The sequence below is a fragment of the Pteropus vampyrus genome, unplaced genomic scaffold (genome assembly GCF_000151845.1).
Source record: "Pteropus vampyrus isolate Shadow unplaced genomic scaffold, Pvam_2.0 Scaffold503, whole genome shotgun sequence".
Taxonomy (NCBI): Eukaryota; Metazoa; Chordata; class Mammalia; order Chiroptera; family Pteropodidae; genus Pteropus; species Pteropus vampyrus.
The window spans coordinates 1,024,993-1,042,090 of record NW_011889284.1 but is presented as its reverse complement, the minus strand read 5'-3'; the positions used below and the strand labels follow the sequence as shown (position 1 = coordinate 1,042,090).

The 17,098-nt window shown below is 38.7% G+C and overlaps 1 protein-coding gene across 1 annotated transcript; it reads left to right on the top strand.

Annotated features, from left to right (window-relative positions):
* The first annotated feature begins 4,867 nt into the window (after positions 1 to 4,867).
* On the top strand, positions 4,868 to 11,415 carry KRT39 (keratin 39). The gene is made up of 7 exons (XM_011383083.1): positions 4,868 to 5,368; positions 6,200 to 6,282; positions 6,929 to 7,085; positions 7,682 to 7,843; positions 7,958 to 8,083; positions 9,379 to 9,599; positions 10,972 to 11,415. Exons 1-7 carry the CDS (start codon positions 4,904 to 4,906, stop codon positions 11,231 to 11,233), a joined length of 1,476 nt encoding a protein of 491 aa, XP_011381385.1. The 5' UTR covers positions 4,868 to 4,903; the 3' UTR covers positions 11,234 to 11,415.
* Positions 11,416 to 17,098: the final 5,683 nt, after the last annotated feature.

Genomic DNA, 17,098 nt, shown 5'->3' with positions numbered 1-17,098 from the left:
TTCTGCCTCCTCAGTCCCTGGGGCAGGAAAAAAGACTTCCCACAAGTCTTGAACTAGAGATAAGGGCCTGGTTCCACCCTGCCTAACTGCAAGGGAAGGAGAAAGTGCACCCCCCCCCATGTGCCCAAAAGGAAAGGAGAACCAAACTCCCTGGAGTCTCTCCCAGATCATCTCTGAAACATCTACATGAGGAAAGGTTGAGGGAACCCCAAGAGTACATATTCTGTGAAGAGACAAGGCAAGGGATGCAGTTTAGTGAGAATATATAGAGTGGGTACAGGAGTCATGGGATATGGGGTTAAGTCAACTGAGTCAAGATTGTGGAGGGTCTAGAATGCCAAACAATCAAGAATTGGTATCTTGCTTTGTAGGAAGCATTGAGGATTTCTGCACAGGAAAATAGTGATATGGAAAGGTAAATAAATAAAGAAGCTCTTTAAGATAGTAGTAGAATGCTTACAGGTCAACCAGATTATCTGGAGTTAATAAACGAGTTGGTGGTAGAAAAATGAAGGTGATTGATACCCACTGCTCTATCAAAAAGTTGGGTAATAAAAGGAAGAAAGAAGCTGCGTTCATGGAACAAGTGCTTCATAGTTATGGATAAAACGTATTTTAAGATCAGGTTACATGCTTACAGGGAAAGGAAGATAGATCAGGTATTGAAGAAGATGTGAAAGGTGCAAGAAAAGGGGAATATATGATGAAATGTGGCTCTGAAGCAATCAAAGAGGAATCAGTTCCATAGCACAAATAGAACAGTCAGCATGAAAGGAAGGGAGGAACAGCTCTGCCTGAGAGACATAAGAAGAGAAGAAAAATTGTAAGGTGACGATAAGGGTATGGAAGCAGAAACATTAAATAGTTTTCAAACGTTTTCCTGATTTTGAAAGTGAGACATTCAATTTTATAGACTATACATAAAAACATGAAGAAAATAACATTTATCGGTAATTACAAAATACAGAGAATTTCATTCCTAATGCTTAGATATTCCAGTCTAATTTGTTTTTAAAATTATGAACTATTTCAAGCACTGTTATTTTAGAGAGCCGAATTTATCCATTTTTTGGTTTCCTGATTTTGAATCACTGTTATGAAGGCCTTCCTCCCTGAATTTATAAAAGAATTCTCTCTTTTCTTTTAGTACATCTATAATTTCTATTTTTCACAAGTGAATCTTTGATCCATTTGGAATTTGAGTATATAAATAAAGTAGTGAATATTCATGTAGCTACAGAGCTGTATCAAATCTTCAATGATTTTGCACAATATAATCCATCAACTGAAAGTTTGCAGCGCCATGAAGTTTGAAAGACATATGCAATCATGTAACCACCCAGGTTAAGATATAGAATAGAATATCGAGATGTAGAATATAAACCTTGAGAGTTCCTTCAGGCTCCTTTCCAGTCAACTCACCTCCTTCAAAAGGAGACAACCACTTTTCTGATACCTAACCCTATAGATGAGCTTTGCCTGTTCTCGAAGTTAAGATAAACGTAATCATACCATTTATACTCTTTTCAGTCCTACTTCTTCAGGTCAACACAATGTTTTCTAGGTTCCTCCATGTTATTGTAAGCACCAGTTGCTTATTCTTTTTTGCTCTGAGTACTATTCCATTATATAAATATACCACAGTTTGTTGATCGATTATCCTGCTTATAAACAGTTAGGTTGTTCCCATTTGGTGCTATTAAGAATAAAGCTTCTATAAGCATTCTTATATAAGTCTTGTTGTGTATATATGCATTCATTTCTCTCAGGCATAGACCAAGCCATAAAACTGCTGGGTTATAGGGGAGGTCCTTTGTTAGATAGATTGAGAATATTTTCGCCCCGCATGTAGCTTGCCTTTTTGCTTTCTTCGTGGTATATCTTGATCAGCAAAAGATTTTAATTATGATGAAGTCTAATCAATTTTTTTATCATTAGTGTTCTCCATGTGGTAGCAACCTTCACTTAGCACAAGATTATGAAGATATTCTCCCTTGTTTTCTTCTAAAAACTCTATATGTGTAACTTTGGCCATCTTTAATTAATTTTTACATATATTATATGGCAGAGCTGTACTGATTCAGATGTACTAAGTTTTGGTACACAATTATATAATTGATTCAGCAACATTTATTTAAAAGGCTCTCCTCTCATTGACTTATCTTGAAATCTTTGTATAAAATCAATTGACCATAAATTTAAAGACAGAGAACTGATGTTTGCCAGATGGAAAGAAGTTGGGGGCACTGGGTAAAAAAGAAATGAAGGGAAGTTAAAAAATAGTCAGGGAATGTAAATAAAGTACAACATAAGAAATATAGTCAGTAATATTATATAACTATGTATAGTGCCAGGTGGATACTAGACTAATTGGGGAGATCACTTCATAAATTATATAAATATAATTATGCTGTATACTATGCTATATACCCAAAACTAATATAAAACAATATTTAATGTCAACTGTAACTGAAAAAGAAAAAAATTTACTACATATAAGTGAGTCTATTTCTAGACTATATTGTTGTTCATTGATCTACTTGCCAACACTTATGCCAATATCATACTGTTTGATTATAGAACTATTACAGGAATTTGTACAAATTTACACTCCCACCAGCAATAAGTGAGAGGCAGTACACAATACAATGCATTTGTTATCACTCTTTTTTACAATCTGATAGGCAGAAAAATAACATGATATATCAATGTGGTTTAAATTCGCATTTCCTTTAATTATAAGTAACACTGAGCATTTTTTCTAAGGTACTTTCTTTTAAATATAATTTCTTTCTGCTCACTATCTGTGTTGTAGTTGCAAATATTCTTTCCCAGTTTGTCATCTGTCTTCTGATTTTGTAGGCTGTGTTTTTTACCACATGCAAGTTACTTGATGTAGTCAAATTTATAAAATTGTTTATGGTTTCTTACTTTTGAGACATTATTCAAAAGGTCTTCTGACTACAAATTTATAAAAAAATTCTTCTATGTTTTCTTTGAGCACCTTTATGGTTTCACTTTTTCACATTTGAATCTTTGATCATTTGTAATTTGTTTTATTATAAGGAATGAGGTATGATCCAACATTCCCCACCCTGCCCCCTAACCCAAGTAATACAGAATTGTCTCCAAACTCCATTAATTAATTCCCCCAATCTATTTGGGAGTCTATTTCTAGACTGCTTATTCTACCCTAATGGTCTGTCTGACTATTCATGCATCAACATTACACTGCTTTACTTACTGAGGCTTAAAAATTTATTTTAATATCTGGAAGGACCAGTCTCTGTGGCTTTTCTTTTTTAGAATATTTCTGGCTATTCAAATTTGTTCGATTTTTTTCATAAGACTTCAGAATTATCATGCCTCATTGAAAAAAGTCATAGTTTGAGAGGATCGATAAATTTATTAGACTCTAAATTAAATTACTGTGAGATAATTGACCTTTTTCTAAAGATGACTACAGTATTTCAGTCCAAGAACATGATATATCTTTCCTTTTATTTTAGTTTTCTGTCCTTCACTATATTTTATCATTTTATTCATATAGATCTTGTAGCTTTTTAACTAAATTTATTCCTTCATATCTGATATTTGTTGGTGCAATTATAAATTGTTTTTTCTTTACATGGTGTGATATGAACAATAAGCTCCAAAAAATATTCATGTCCTAATCCCAGAATCTTTTAATATGTTAGGCTACATGGCAATGGGGAAGGAAGGTTTCTAATCAGCTGACCTTAATATAGGAAGATTACCCAAATGATATTAGTGGGACCAATATAATCATGAGTCCTTAAACGTGGAAGAGAGAAGCAGAAAAGTCGGTGTCAGAGTGACACATGTGAGTGACACATTGACTGGCCTTTGCTGGCTTTGAAGATAGAAGGGGGCCATGAGCCAAGGAACATGGGCGGCCTCTAGAAGCTAGAAAAGGCAAGGAAATTATTCTTTTCTAGAGCCTCCATAAAAGATCAGGAACAAATAACTTAAGAAAATACTGAGTAAGTATTCCTTGAAAGAACACACATACCTTTCAACAGATCATATTTAAACAACTATAAACCAACACCATCACAAATTTTTAGCTAATGTAATACCATAAGCAAACACTGAGCACCAAAAATGTTATCAAATGTGGGCTTTGGAAAAACCATCCTTTTTCAGGAACTTTCTTGTTAGCAATCAAACCCTACCCAGAAAGCTAAAACAAGAATTCAACAATTGCCTTAAAAACAGCCTTATTTAAGATTGACATAGTAATCTAGACTCACAATAAAAATGGGAAAACAATTGGGCAGAACAAAAAAGAAGGAGGAGGAGGAGGAGGAGAGAAAACAGGAATAACAGTTGGGCAGAACAAAATAAAACACTGATTTCGAAGTTCACACCGATAATTATTAAATACCAATAGTTTCCCTTTTCTAGAGAAGAAAGGGGGAAAAAAGAATGGACTCACTCCTGATGGAGCTCAATGCCAGGTGAGGAGGTCAACAAGGACTTAATGAACTCAATATGCTCACACCTACTTAATAATTGATGCTGTTAGAATTGTGACAACAGTTCCTTTTGAAGACATAATGTACAGCTCTGAATCCAATGACAGGTAGTAGTTGTGGTGGGTTAATAACTTAGTAACAGCCTAAATGCATATTTTTATGGGACAGGTAACTCTTCTCAGGCAAATAAAAAGCAGATTAATGAGACGTTCCTATGGGATTTGATAGAAACATTAAGAAGGAAAACATCCTGCCTGCAGTGACACCACCTAGAGGAAAGGCTATATAAGCACTTCAAAGAGGAAAAAGCCACAAAAGACTTGGAATTTAGACGCGATTGCAGTAGCTTGAGCTTTGGATCTGGGAACCACAGACTGAAATAGCCAAAGCTGGGTACACACACCATGGATACCAAGGGCTGTAGAACTGTTTCTTCTTCAACACCATGCCAAAGCTGCTCTAGGATTACAAATTTTAGGATCATCTCTTCTAACACCGGGTGCCAGCGTGGTGGTCTTGAAGCCAACAGCTGCCAACCAACTGGCCATATTCTGAGAACTCTCCAGTCCCAGGGCTGCCAACCCACTCCTTGCTTCCGTTCCATGCCCATCTGCTTAATAAATAACTTCAACGCCTGTCCCTCTCTGGATGACTGTGGCTGGCATGGTGAAGGCATCAACAGTAATGAGAAAGAGACCATGCAAATCTTGAACGACCGCCTTGCTAACTACCTGGAAAAGGTGCGAATGCTGGAACGAGAGAACACTGAACTGGAGAGTAAAATCCAGGAAGAGTGTAACAAAGAGCTCCCAGTCATATGTCCTGATTACCTGTCCTACTACGCCACCATTGAGGAGCTTCAGCAGAAGGTAAGCTTCTTAGGAACCTGCATAATCAAGTTGTGAATGGATGTTCTCCAAGCGATAGTCACATGCTAAACTTTAATGATTTTAGTTCCTTTTATGCTGAAATAATGAGTAAATCTAGTGAATGAAATTGTCATCTTGAAGCAATAATTTAGAGTTCTAGAGTTTTTCACTTTCCAGAGATACACACTCTGCTATTATAACCAGAAACTCAGGACCAAATGTGTTAAGAACCCATTGCTTTCATTTCTTTAACAAAAAGGAAAACAGGGATTTGAGAAAATGAATTTTTAATAAGTTCCAGATAATTAATTTTTATCCATCGTTTCCACCATCACTACTTTTTCCCTTTTATGCTCATTTCGTCATCTCCAAATTGTTTAAATAGTTTCTTCCCACACCAAACCTAAGTTTTCCATTCAGAGTGATATGCTGCTGCTACATGTACTGGATTTATTCTTACTTGTTCAACAAATGTTACTGAGCACCAACAACAAGGCACCAAGACATTATTCTAGATTCAGGGAACATATTTGTGAACTAAAAATGTCCCTGTCCTCATGGAGTTTACATTCTAGTAGATCATGGTATGTTATACAAATTTAAGGTGGATTTTATATTTTAATGGTAAAACATCTACAGAAATTTTTATTAAAGTCATTTCTGCTGAAGTTTTAGGAAAATAAAAACTCTGACTTTCTAAAATGACTTTCTAAAAGCCTAACCAGCCTTCCGCTAGAGACTGAAACACACAGCAGCCCCTTGGGTTTTAAGGAAGATCTCGGTGTTTGTCTTGGTGTTGTCTCATTTGTGTGTACAACTTCTTAATTCTAGATCTTATGTACCAAGGCTGAAAATTCCAGACTGGTCTCACAAATTGACAACACCAAACTGGCTGCTGATGACTTGAGAGCCAAGTAAGCCCACCCAACACTGTCGTTTGGGACAGAATTCACGCTGTCTGATGCTAACCACTCCCAAGAGGATTATTCCCAAGTCCACTAACCTTCCTGCCCCATACCATGTTGACACTAGCCTAAAAAATACCTTCAAATTCAATAAGGATTAAGATTAATAACTGCTCACATGTATACAGTATCTGTACGTTATAACATAAACCCATCTGATTACCTGTTTAGTAAAATAGGTAGGGTAGACATACTGTTACCCCATTTAAGGTGAGAAAACTGGTTAATGGAACTCAGCTACTTATGCAAAGGCATACAACCAGTACAAGACAGAGCCAAAACTTGGACTCAAGCTTTCTAAGTCCTAATCCAATGCTCTTTCCACTTACACTGCATCGCCTCCAGGGACAGGGCAAGGAGGATAAATTTCTTCATCTCAAAGAATAGCAATGTAGCATCACTCTGGCAAACTGATATAGGAATAATAATTAAGTGGCGATGTTCATCAAGTGGTTTCAGGTCTAAAGAGAATAACACCCACAGGAGAACTACAGTAAATGAGAGCCCCGGAGGAAAATGCAGAAGGGAGTTCTGCTTGTTTTGCTTTATACCATCTACATTTCAATGCCTTTTGTTTCATGTCTCATTTTTAAAGGTATGAAGCTGAGGTGTCCCTACGCCAGCTGGTGGAAGCAGATGCCAATGGCCTACAACAGATCCTGAATGCACTGACCCTGGGCAAAGCTGACCTAGAGGCACAAGTCCAGTCTCTGAAGGAGGAGCTGCTTTGCCTCAAAAACAATCATGAAGAGGTTAGAGAAAGCCAAGAGAGTCATTACAAGCCAAGCCTCTAAAAACAGCATCCATTCCTTCGAGTTTTACTTGACAAAACCTAGTGCTACTACCACCGATTCAATGTGTTTCAAATCTATTGCCTATAATACAATACCTGACGATTCCACTGTCCTCTCCAGCTTTTCCAGGAGAAGGAAGCAACCCAATTTTATTGTCCTCACAGGTTTCCCATCTTTTTACAGACATTCCTGCATAGATTTCTGCCACTATTGGTACAAGTATGGCATAAGCCCATACTGGTGTCATAGAGAATATGAACTCATAAATTCCACCTCTATGCTTCTCCACTCATTATCCATCCCCGGAAATGATCTAAATTCTTTAAACCTCTGATCTTGCTAGTAAATTCCTTTTAATGTGGCACATATTTGAACACAGAGTCATATCTGAAATAGCCTTGTCATTTAATAGCATCTCAATAACATCCATGAATCATGTATTCCTTTATTGTAGGCTATATGTCAGACACAATTATTGCTGTTAGACTGAAACAAGAACTCAAGGGGGGGTCATCTGTTCACCAACTGACTTCATACTCTTTTTCTTTCCATAGGAAATCAATTCCTTACAGAGTCAGCTTGGGGACAGACTCAACATTGAAGTGACTGCTGCCCCTTCTATTGACCTAAATCAGATTCTACAAAAAATGAGATGTCAATATGAGTCCATCGTGGAGACAAACCGCGGAGATGTGGAACAATGGTTCAACACGCAGGTAGAGAGGATAGAAAAGTCAAAATCCATAAGCTGACATTGCATTTCCAGGGGCCCTTGAATCAAAGTATTGTTTTCCTTCATAATATCCATGAAGTACTTGACTGTGTTTCAGATGGAGCTGCTGAATCAGCAGGTGGTGACCAGCTCTCAGCAGCAGCAGTGCTGCCAGAAGGAGATCATTGAACTGAGACGAACTGTGAATGCTTTGGAGGTTGAACGACAGGCCCAGCACCGAATGGTACCCAGCAAACTGAGCAAACCTAGCACAATAGCGATAGCCACAGCCCAACACTTCTGTGTTGCAATGTTTCTCAAACTGCGTCCCTCGGAACAGCAGTTCCACGGTTTGTTAAAGAGTCTATGGCCAAAAAAAGGACTTAGTGGGCAAATAAGCCTGGGAAGTGCTGAATTAAACCAAAGTTAAACAGGGGGCCTTCCTGTGGGCCTTTAATAAGCTGATATACACCATGAATCTCCAAGAAGGGGAGATATGGCATTGAGCATTACAAAACTCTTTTGACTGTGGACTCCTTTTTTTTTTAAGAATATCTCATAGCAATAATGACCCATGGAGTATACTTTGGAAACACTAAGAGAGCATTTTATTATATAGAAAGCATTTTTACAAACTACCGGATTTATAAAATAATCTTTTGAGAGAGGTGGCATAATTATTAAGTCAATTTTACAGATGAGGCTCAGAGAGTTACGGTGATTTTTCCCAAGCCAAATCCAAGGTAAGTTTCATCTCACCTATTTTATAGTTGGAGACACTGCAATCCTAAGGCATTAAATCACAAAAGAAATAAGATTCTGAGCCATAATTCAAGTTCCAAAGCTAGAACCGATTCTGCCTCATTGTACTGTCTCTCTGAAGTAGGAAATGTTTAAATGTTCGGATATGAAAAGTATTATTAGGAAGACCTTGTCCCAAAGCTGGTTTTGTCACCAGCTAGTCATGTAACTGTGGGCAGTTCATTCAACCTCTTGAACCTGTTTTCTCATCTATAAAAATTGAGATAGATTTTAAAACCTAAAATTTCATTTTCCATAAACTTACAGAATGATAGAGCAAGAAAGAACTTTAATCATCAAAGTTTTAACAGTCATATTTTATTATATAAAAGAATCCATACAGTGAGGGAATTGTTTATGGCTAAATGCTGCCACTTCCTTTTTAAGGTACAAATACTCATGAGGTACCACAGTCATGGGGTTTTAATGCATAGATGTGAAATAAGTTGGAATATTCTTTCTCTTATAGATAGGAAAATGTGGTAGGGGATTATCAACTAATTAAAAAAGAGGAAGATAAGTAAGCACTTAAAGGGAGGCAAAAAACGCAATAAAGGGAAACAAGCTTTAGCATTGGTGATGATTTTGTTTTGGGATTTATTTGGTTAGTGGGTAATAAGAGGGCTTAGAGATTCATTAATACTTGTCACAAACTACTGTTGAAAATGATACAGATCACAAGTGACCTGGGCTTAAAGGTGTCATCATTATAAATCCTACTTTCCCCCTCCATGGTAGAGAGACTCCCAGGAATGCATCCTGGCCGAGACGGAGGCCCGCTACACAGCCCTGCTGGCCCAGATCCAGTGTCTGATCGATAACCTAGAGGCCCAGCTGGCAGAGATTCGATGTGCCCTGGAAAGGCAGAACCAAGAATATGAGATTCTGCTGGACATCAAGTCCAGGCTGGAGTGTGAGATTGCTACATACCGCAGCCTTCTAGAGAGCTCAGATGGCGAGTACGTAAAATAAAAACAGCTTTATGAGAAACTCACGTACACGTATGTACCCCCACTGGCAGCAGGGGGCAAGTGCTTTGATCTTACTGGTGATGGGGAGCTTTAGATCCAAGGGTCTAAAGAGAGTGTACACTCTCTTAAGCTGTGTCATTTGGAGACCTACAATTGTAACCTAGTCCAGCTGAGCTCAGTTTTTTCGAAGAGCCAATGCACTGAGTTAGTTCTATATAGGTTTTTTAGCTTCTTTGAGTTTTAAAAATTACTGGAGATTAAAATGGTTCCCCCAAAGATGAACATTCCTGGTGACTTGTAAGTATTCCTCGCTGAGATGAAAGTCTGAATTCTATGAGATTTAACAGGATGACCCTGCTTCCTTTGGAGAAATAGTCTGCTCAGGCTGAAACCTAACCTTGTCCAGCCACTTGCCCTTCACGTCAACAGCATCATGTACATATGCATGTTTCAGCATCTTTTTTTATAGAAGTTGTAATTTTTTAAATAACTTGAAGCTAACCAACCCATAAGGAACTGAGCTAGAACAAGGGTTCTTTGAAGCAACCCAGCCCAAACTAACACTCCAAAGGCAAACAGTTAAAATTGCTAAGGAGACCTCCCACCCCAAAACAATCAGTGAACTCTGTTCATACCATTCTTTCAACTGGCATGTTCCCATTATACTAGCACCGTGTTAACCGATGTCGCCACCTTGAGGAGTTATACCAAAGGGCCTTCTTGACTCATCAAAGAAATATGATGTTTTCTAAAAAGACTTCTTACCATTAACTGTTTTTAACTCCAATTCTCTAAAAATTATTCATTGGTAGACACTCAGAAGATACTTTGGAGCTTCCTGATAAAGCACTGAGAATCCTTTCAGAGATGGAGTTCAGGCCACCCGTAGTATTATCACTAACTCTCTGATCAGAAAAATATCTGATTAACCTCCTTCCCGCAGATAATAAGCCTCTCAACTTGTCCCTTATCACTATTGATCCTGTGAGTTTGGTTTCCATTATATCCATTCTGCAGATGAAAAAATAAGTCAGGAGGGCTACCTGATGTATCTGAGGTCACCAGCTGGTAAATGACAGAGCTGGACTTTGACTACTGGCATAGTGTTTTTCCACAGTGCTCTGGCTTTGACTGTAATGAGAGCTGACACGATCTAACATTTCTAAACCTAGGATGCCGCTTTCCCATAGATCTGGTCTGATTCTTTTTCTTCCACTAACAATAGTACAAAGTCAATGAGTAAGCATTTGGAAATACTTGTTTTGAGTGACACGTGTTGGAAAATTAACCACTGCCATTTTTCTCCGTAGCCAATGTTGCCTTCCCTCAATCACAGGTAACTAAGTTCTGTTTTTTCTAGGTGTCCCTGTAACCCGTGTGCCACCAAATGGGAGCCTTCCACTTGCACATCCAGTAAGGCCAGAGCCGTGGAATGCACAGCCCCAGTTTACACATCATCCTCAGCTCCCCGTGGGATACCCGAGCCCTGCAGTACCTGTAGAGCCCTCTCCCGACTCCTGGTTAAAATCCGCACCATCACCAAGGAGATTAAGGATGGCAAAGTCATTTCTTCTCACGAGCACGTGCAGCCTTGCTTCATCATCAGAGCTGCCAAAGTCTAACATCCCAAGGTGATGAAAATGACCCTCATTCATGAAAAAGAGGCCAATTCTTGCTCCTGCCAGAAAGGTTTAAGAACTCCCCAGTCCTTTCAGGTACTTAGTTTCTTACTACTACAGCGGGTCTCCACAGATAGAAAGAATATCTTTTATTCTGCTCCTTTCCCAAGTCTCTGCTGCCAACACAGTAATAACTGACATCCTCTGGAAGTACGTTTCACATTTATCTGAGGGACGAACACTGATAAGTAAGTGGCAGGAAGGTGACCTACATTACTGCCCACTGGTGATGGGCAGGTTTCTCTTTTGTTTATTCAGGTCTTATTTACATACGTTCCTCATTAGAGCCAGTCAGACAAGTTCTAGAATTGTTTCTGGCCATGGCACATGAAAGTGAAAAGCTACAACCTTCCCTTCTTAACTCCCTCTTTGGATACAGAAAGCAGCTTATATGGGAACAGCATGAATAGAGATCTTTACTATTTAGTTTCCTTGAATAGTCATGAGTCTGAATCCTGTTGCACTCTGTTGCCTCAATTACTGTTGACCCATAAGTACATACTTTTTCTTCCTCAAGGTATTTTTTGAGATGTCCACGTTCTCCAAAATTTGGGAACTATTAGGCTCTCCAAATATTTTCGTCAAGAATAGTTGTGGGGAGTGACTCTAGAGCATTTTGAAGAAACAGCATAGATCCTCTCATTAAATGTTTGCTATTTCTCTTTCTATTCTTTAGGGAATGGGATTTGGTTCTGATTGTTTTACAAAGGACATATAGCTGGAACTCGCAAGACATAACCCTGCTCCCTAACTCCCTGTGACGGGTGACAGTGAAAAAATAATTTAGATGTCTGCTCCAATATATTCACCAGAGAGAAATGGACTTAATGTTCACAGACTTTGCAGGAAAGTAATCATGAATAATTGCTACTTGCAAGCACAAGGCAGCCCCAGTGTGAGAAGGCGTCATTTACATCCTAGCCATTATCTTCTTAGGGTAGGGTCACGACATGTTTAAGTCATTCCCTTAAACATGGGAATTATTTGACATTATTTGACATTTCCAGAGGTTTTAGCAAATAATTCCAAATTGAACACAAAATGTGGAGCCAAAAACCTGAGTCCTAAACCTGCCACTTCCTAACTGTGCTCCTGGACAAACATTTAGCCTCCATCACATTTAATTTCCCTGTTTGTTAAATGAGGATCTTGCCTACTTCCTATAGATATTGTGAGAATCAAACGAAATTGTTTCTGTAATGCTGCTTTGTATGCTGAAAAGTACTACACAAATGTTATTTTTATATAAGCTTTATTTTTGGCCGCAGCGCTAGACCTATGACATCATCATCTCATGTTAAAATTCTTTCTCCATCAATTTAGTTATCTAGTCATGATTTTTGAGTTTTAATAGTGTTTGACTTTGGGGGGAGGTTCAGGGGGTGGGGGTGGTTAGAACAAACTCCCCTGTGATCAAGCCCACAATTCTACTCAACAAAGCATTTTTGAAATCTTAGAGTATGTATCAGATGACTAATGCCCACATCAAAGACAAAAGCACTGTTTAACTCACAGCTCAGCAATCCACTTCCTCCAGACAAGTAGCAACTTACATTAAGCTAGTGGAATGCAGAACTCCCAAAGTGATCTCTTCTCTATCAATAATATCCCTCTCATCTGAACACCTGGGTTACCCCCACAGCACTGCATCGCATACCATCTCAGACTGAAGAATGGAAATGTGGAAAGAACATGGGGCTTGGACTCAGAAATCCTAGAACAGAGTCTCAACCCAGCCTGTATGTGTGACCTTGAATAAAAGGGACATAGGCCCTGCCTCCTAAGGGACTGGAAGAATTAAATGGGATAACGCAAGGTCAAAAGGTCTTGTAAGCTGTAAATTGCTCTGCAGAAGGGAGTTTATTCCCTAAACTGAAAACCAGGCATATGTCATTTCCTTCCACACCCCGTTCCTTTGCGTCTGGTCGCTGGTGGACCCCATGCATACCATCAACACAGACTGGGAAACCAACTGGTGAGAGGTCAGAGCTGCTCGTTCTGCTCTGAGCTTTGATTCCAACAAGATCTAGGGTTTGGGAACCTTGCTGGACTCAGGCTAACCTCGGGCTGATGTAGCTATGCCATCAGTTGTCAGTTTATCCCGGAAATAAGACATCTTCCTTCCACTGAGAGCAAAGTTGCCCAGATGCCTTCCATGATAGGAATTAATTACAAACTGCATGGTAAAGAAGAGGTCTGACCACTCAGGCATATAGATTCTTTAAGTGTCTTCTCTGTATAAGGGAATGTAAAACCATCTGCTGGCCTTTGTATTTGAGTGGTCAAACCTTTTAAAGGTGATAAGGAGTCTGGATTTTTACCAGGAAGCTAAATCAGCATCCTATACAACCACAGGAGGGAGTTAAAGGGTCATTTTCTGTTTGTTTTTACATAATTCAGCAAAGGTCATCAGCTAGAGCAGAAAAGGGACTGAAAGAGAGGAAAAGGGAAGATTCAATACAAGTATAATTTTAGCACAGCTTAAATGAATCAGGAAACAGCATGGTCTCTGGAGCCTGAGTTCAAATCCCACCGTTGCTCCTTCATTGAGACCTCAAGTGGGTTATTGAACTTTTCTCAACATTACTTTCCCTGTCTTTGAAATGAGGATATTAATAATAATGACCATCAGATCACTGGGACAATTAAATAAACTAAAGTATGTAAAGTACTTAGAGGAGTATAATGTTGATAATAATAACTAACATTTATTGAAAACAATGTATTCAATAAATGTTAGTTATTATCAACATTGCCATTATTAATATAAATGTAGCATCAGTGTGGGCCTCTTTGGGAGACAGTACTGTAGAGTGGAATAATGCCATTACTACTGCTGCTGCTGCTGCTGCTGCTGCTACAATAATAATAATAATAGTAGTAGTAGTAGTAGTAGTAGTAGTAGTAGTAGTAGTAGTAGTAATGGTAATAATAATTGCAGTATACTGAGCATTTCCCATGTATTAGGCCCTGTGCTGAGCTTTTCACATACACAGCCTCTAAACTGAGCACAGCCCCACAAGGCAGCTCTTGTTAACTCCTCTTTCCATAAGGTGAAAATAAACCTCAGAGTAAGTGACTTTCCCAGAGCTAGAAAGTAACAGAGCCAGATTCAGACCCAGATCTCTCCGACCCCTAAATTCATGCTCTTGATCACTTGGCTGAATTACATATACTTAACACCAAGAAGTCTGTGAGTCCCAGTCCTACAAGGCAGTTGTGATGCCAGGTTCCTTTCTCCAAGTCTGTGCAGTTCTAGTGAGACATAATCATTCAAAGCACTAACTCCATAGAGCAAGATGGCTTTTTGTTAGCTGGAGCCTATCTCAGAAGGGAAAGGAATATCAGTACCCTTTGGTAGTCCATAACTGTATTTCTAAACAGGGGACATTTGGGGATCTATTTCCTCTATGTTTTGTCTTTTTTCATGTTGACTCTACCTTAATATGCCAGCTGGTTTAAACTCTTCCAAACACAGAAGTAACCATGCTTCTCTCTCCCCCTTTGTCTTTGCCCATTAACTATCCACCTAACCCTTATACATGCATGGCCCATGACCTCTCCATCCTCATCCTCTAGAGTCAAATCCATCCATTTCTGCTTAGAAGAGGCTGCACAAAAATTTTCCCCCAAGAGTTCAATTAGTGGTAACCCCTTATATTACTTCTCACCAGGATTTCTCTAGTTGACCCAGAAACCACCTACATCCAAATCCCCTGGGGACCCTGTAAAATCCAAATTCTTGGGCCCTATCCCAGACTTCCTGCATTAGGTGTGGGATCTGGGAATCCAAGTTTAAACAAAATTCTCAGCTGAAGCATGTGTGCTGAGTTAAAAGCCACTGCTTTCTAATTGGCAAGTGCCACTTGGTTTAAAGATCTGGATGATTTGATGCATTTTTGAAGTTTTTAGGTTCTGACACTAACTTGATAGATGACCACACTTGCAGACAATTCCTCCTCTACATGTCTATCCACCTGTTTATAAAGTGGGATTAATCAATAAGGTGATAAGTATTACTAGCTCATCTAATCCTCCTGACACTACCATGAAGTAGTTACTCTTAATATTCCTATTTAAAAGATAAGGAACCCAACAGAAGTTAAATGATCCGCCCATTGCCACACAAAAATAAGATGGAATTTTAAGTACTTTAATTTCCTTAGGAAAGTTTTAAAAAGCACCTGATACATTATATAATCAATCTCCAAGAACAGAAACAGTGTATTTATCTATAAGCACAGGGTTGTACAGCAGGTATCTAGAACTTATTCACCTTGCATAACTGAAGCTTTATTCCCTTTGATTAGCAACACTTCCTTTCCTCCACCCACAAGCTCCTGGCAACCATCTCTCTATTCTTCACTTCTGTGAGTTTGACTATTTTGGGTACCTCGTACAAGTGGAATCATGCATTATTGTCCTTCTATGACTGGTTTATTACACTTAGCGTAATGTCCTCAAGGTTCATCCATTTTGTTACGTACTGCAAGATTTCCTTCTTTTCTAAGGCTGAATAATATTCCATTGCATGTGTGTGTATCAATATCACATTCTTTTTTAATGCAAATCTTAACATTCCACAAGGAATGGCAGTAAAGGAGCCTCTATTTTTTAGTTAAAATTTTTTTTTTTTACCTTTTGACCCCCTTTACCCATACGGTGATGGAAGGAAATTTAACTTGGGGTGGTGAACACACAATGCAATATATATATGACAAATTATTAAATTGTACATTTGAAACCTATATAATTTTATTAATCAGTGTCACCCCAATAAATTTAATTAAATAAATACATAAAAAAAATAAAAGTTTTGATAATAAAAAGCATTTTGAAAGCAAATGCCCTCTCCAAATGAGAGAGAGAGAAAGGTTAAAAATTCAGAAGAAATGGCAAGTGTCTCAGAAGATAAGGGAAGAGTGCCATCTGTGCTAAGAAGGATTTCGAGACTGAGGCAACCAGCATCTATAACACAGTGCTGTGGGTTAGTATCAGTGCAAGCAAGCCTGGAATGCATTGTTCCAACACTGTAATCAGGTATCTTCTATAGGAAATGAATCCTTTGGCTATTTGGCTGGCTAGAAATATCTGGTCAGTGTGTTCATGCATGATTCACGAGCTTCATGGGAACAACCCAGTTCATACACCCAGTTCAAATGGGAACAACTTTATCTGGCAATATGGAAAGGTTTATTTAATTGAATTATCATTTCAGATTGAGCATCATATTTGGAAGGTTTTCTTAGGTGATGCTTTTGAGCCGCAGGCCACTTACATGCTCATGAGAAAATATGTAATGTGCCAATGTTTCTAAATATCCCAAATAAGGTGTCGCCAGTAGCAATTTCTGAACGTGTTTTCTTGATCCTCCTTCCCTTCCTTTCCCCTTCAATTTCAATAGCTATCTCTATCTCAGCCTCTCAATCTCCCTCCTCCCTCTTTGTCTACAACAACGTAACAATCAAGGTAAACATACTGGTGGTACCTGGAGTAAACATCTGAGGCTAAAGTTTCTCCTACTATTTCCTAGAAAGAGAGCGGATGTGGGGATCCTTTCTCTGTGTCCTTCTCTAAAGAACAGAAAGGGAAAAATCAAGAAGACCTTTCTTCTAAGCCAGGAGCAAAAATCTCTGATATTGCATCTCCTTATGTTGGTCCAGTGGGCCTAGCACGTACTTGGGAGTTACCTTGGGGAGGACTGTGCATACCTACTTGATATCTATGGCTGTTGGAGAAGAAACTTAACTCTACTAACCCAGAAGATCAAGAGAGAGACCACATGTTGGGCTGAATTTCTCCATCATG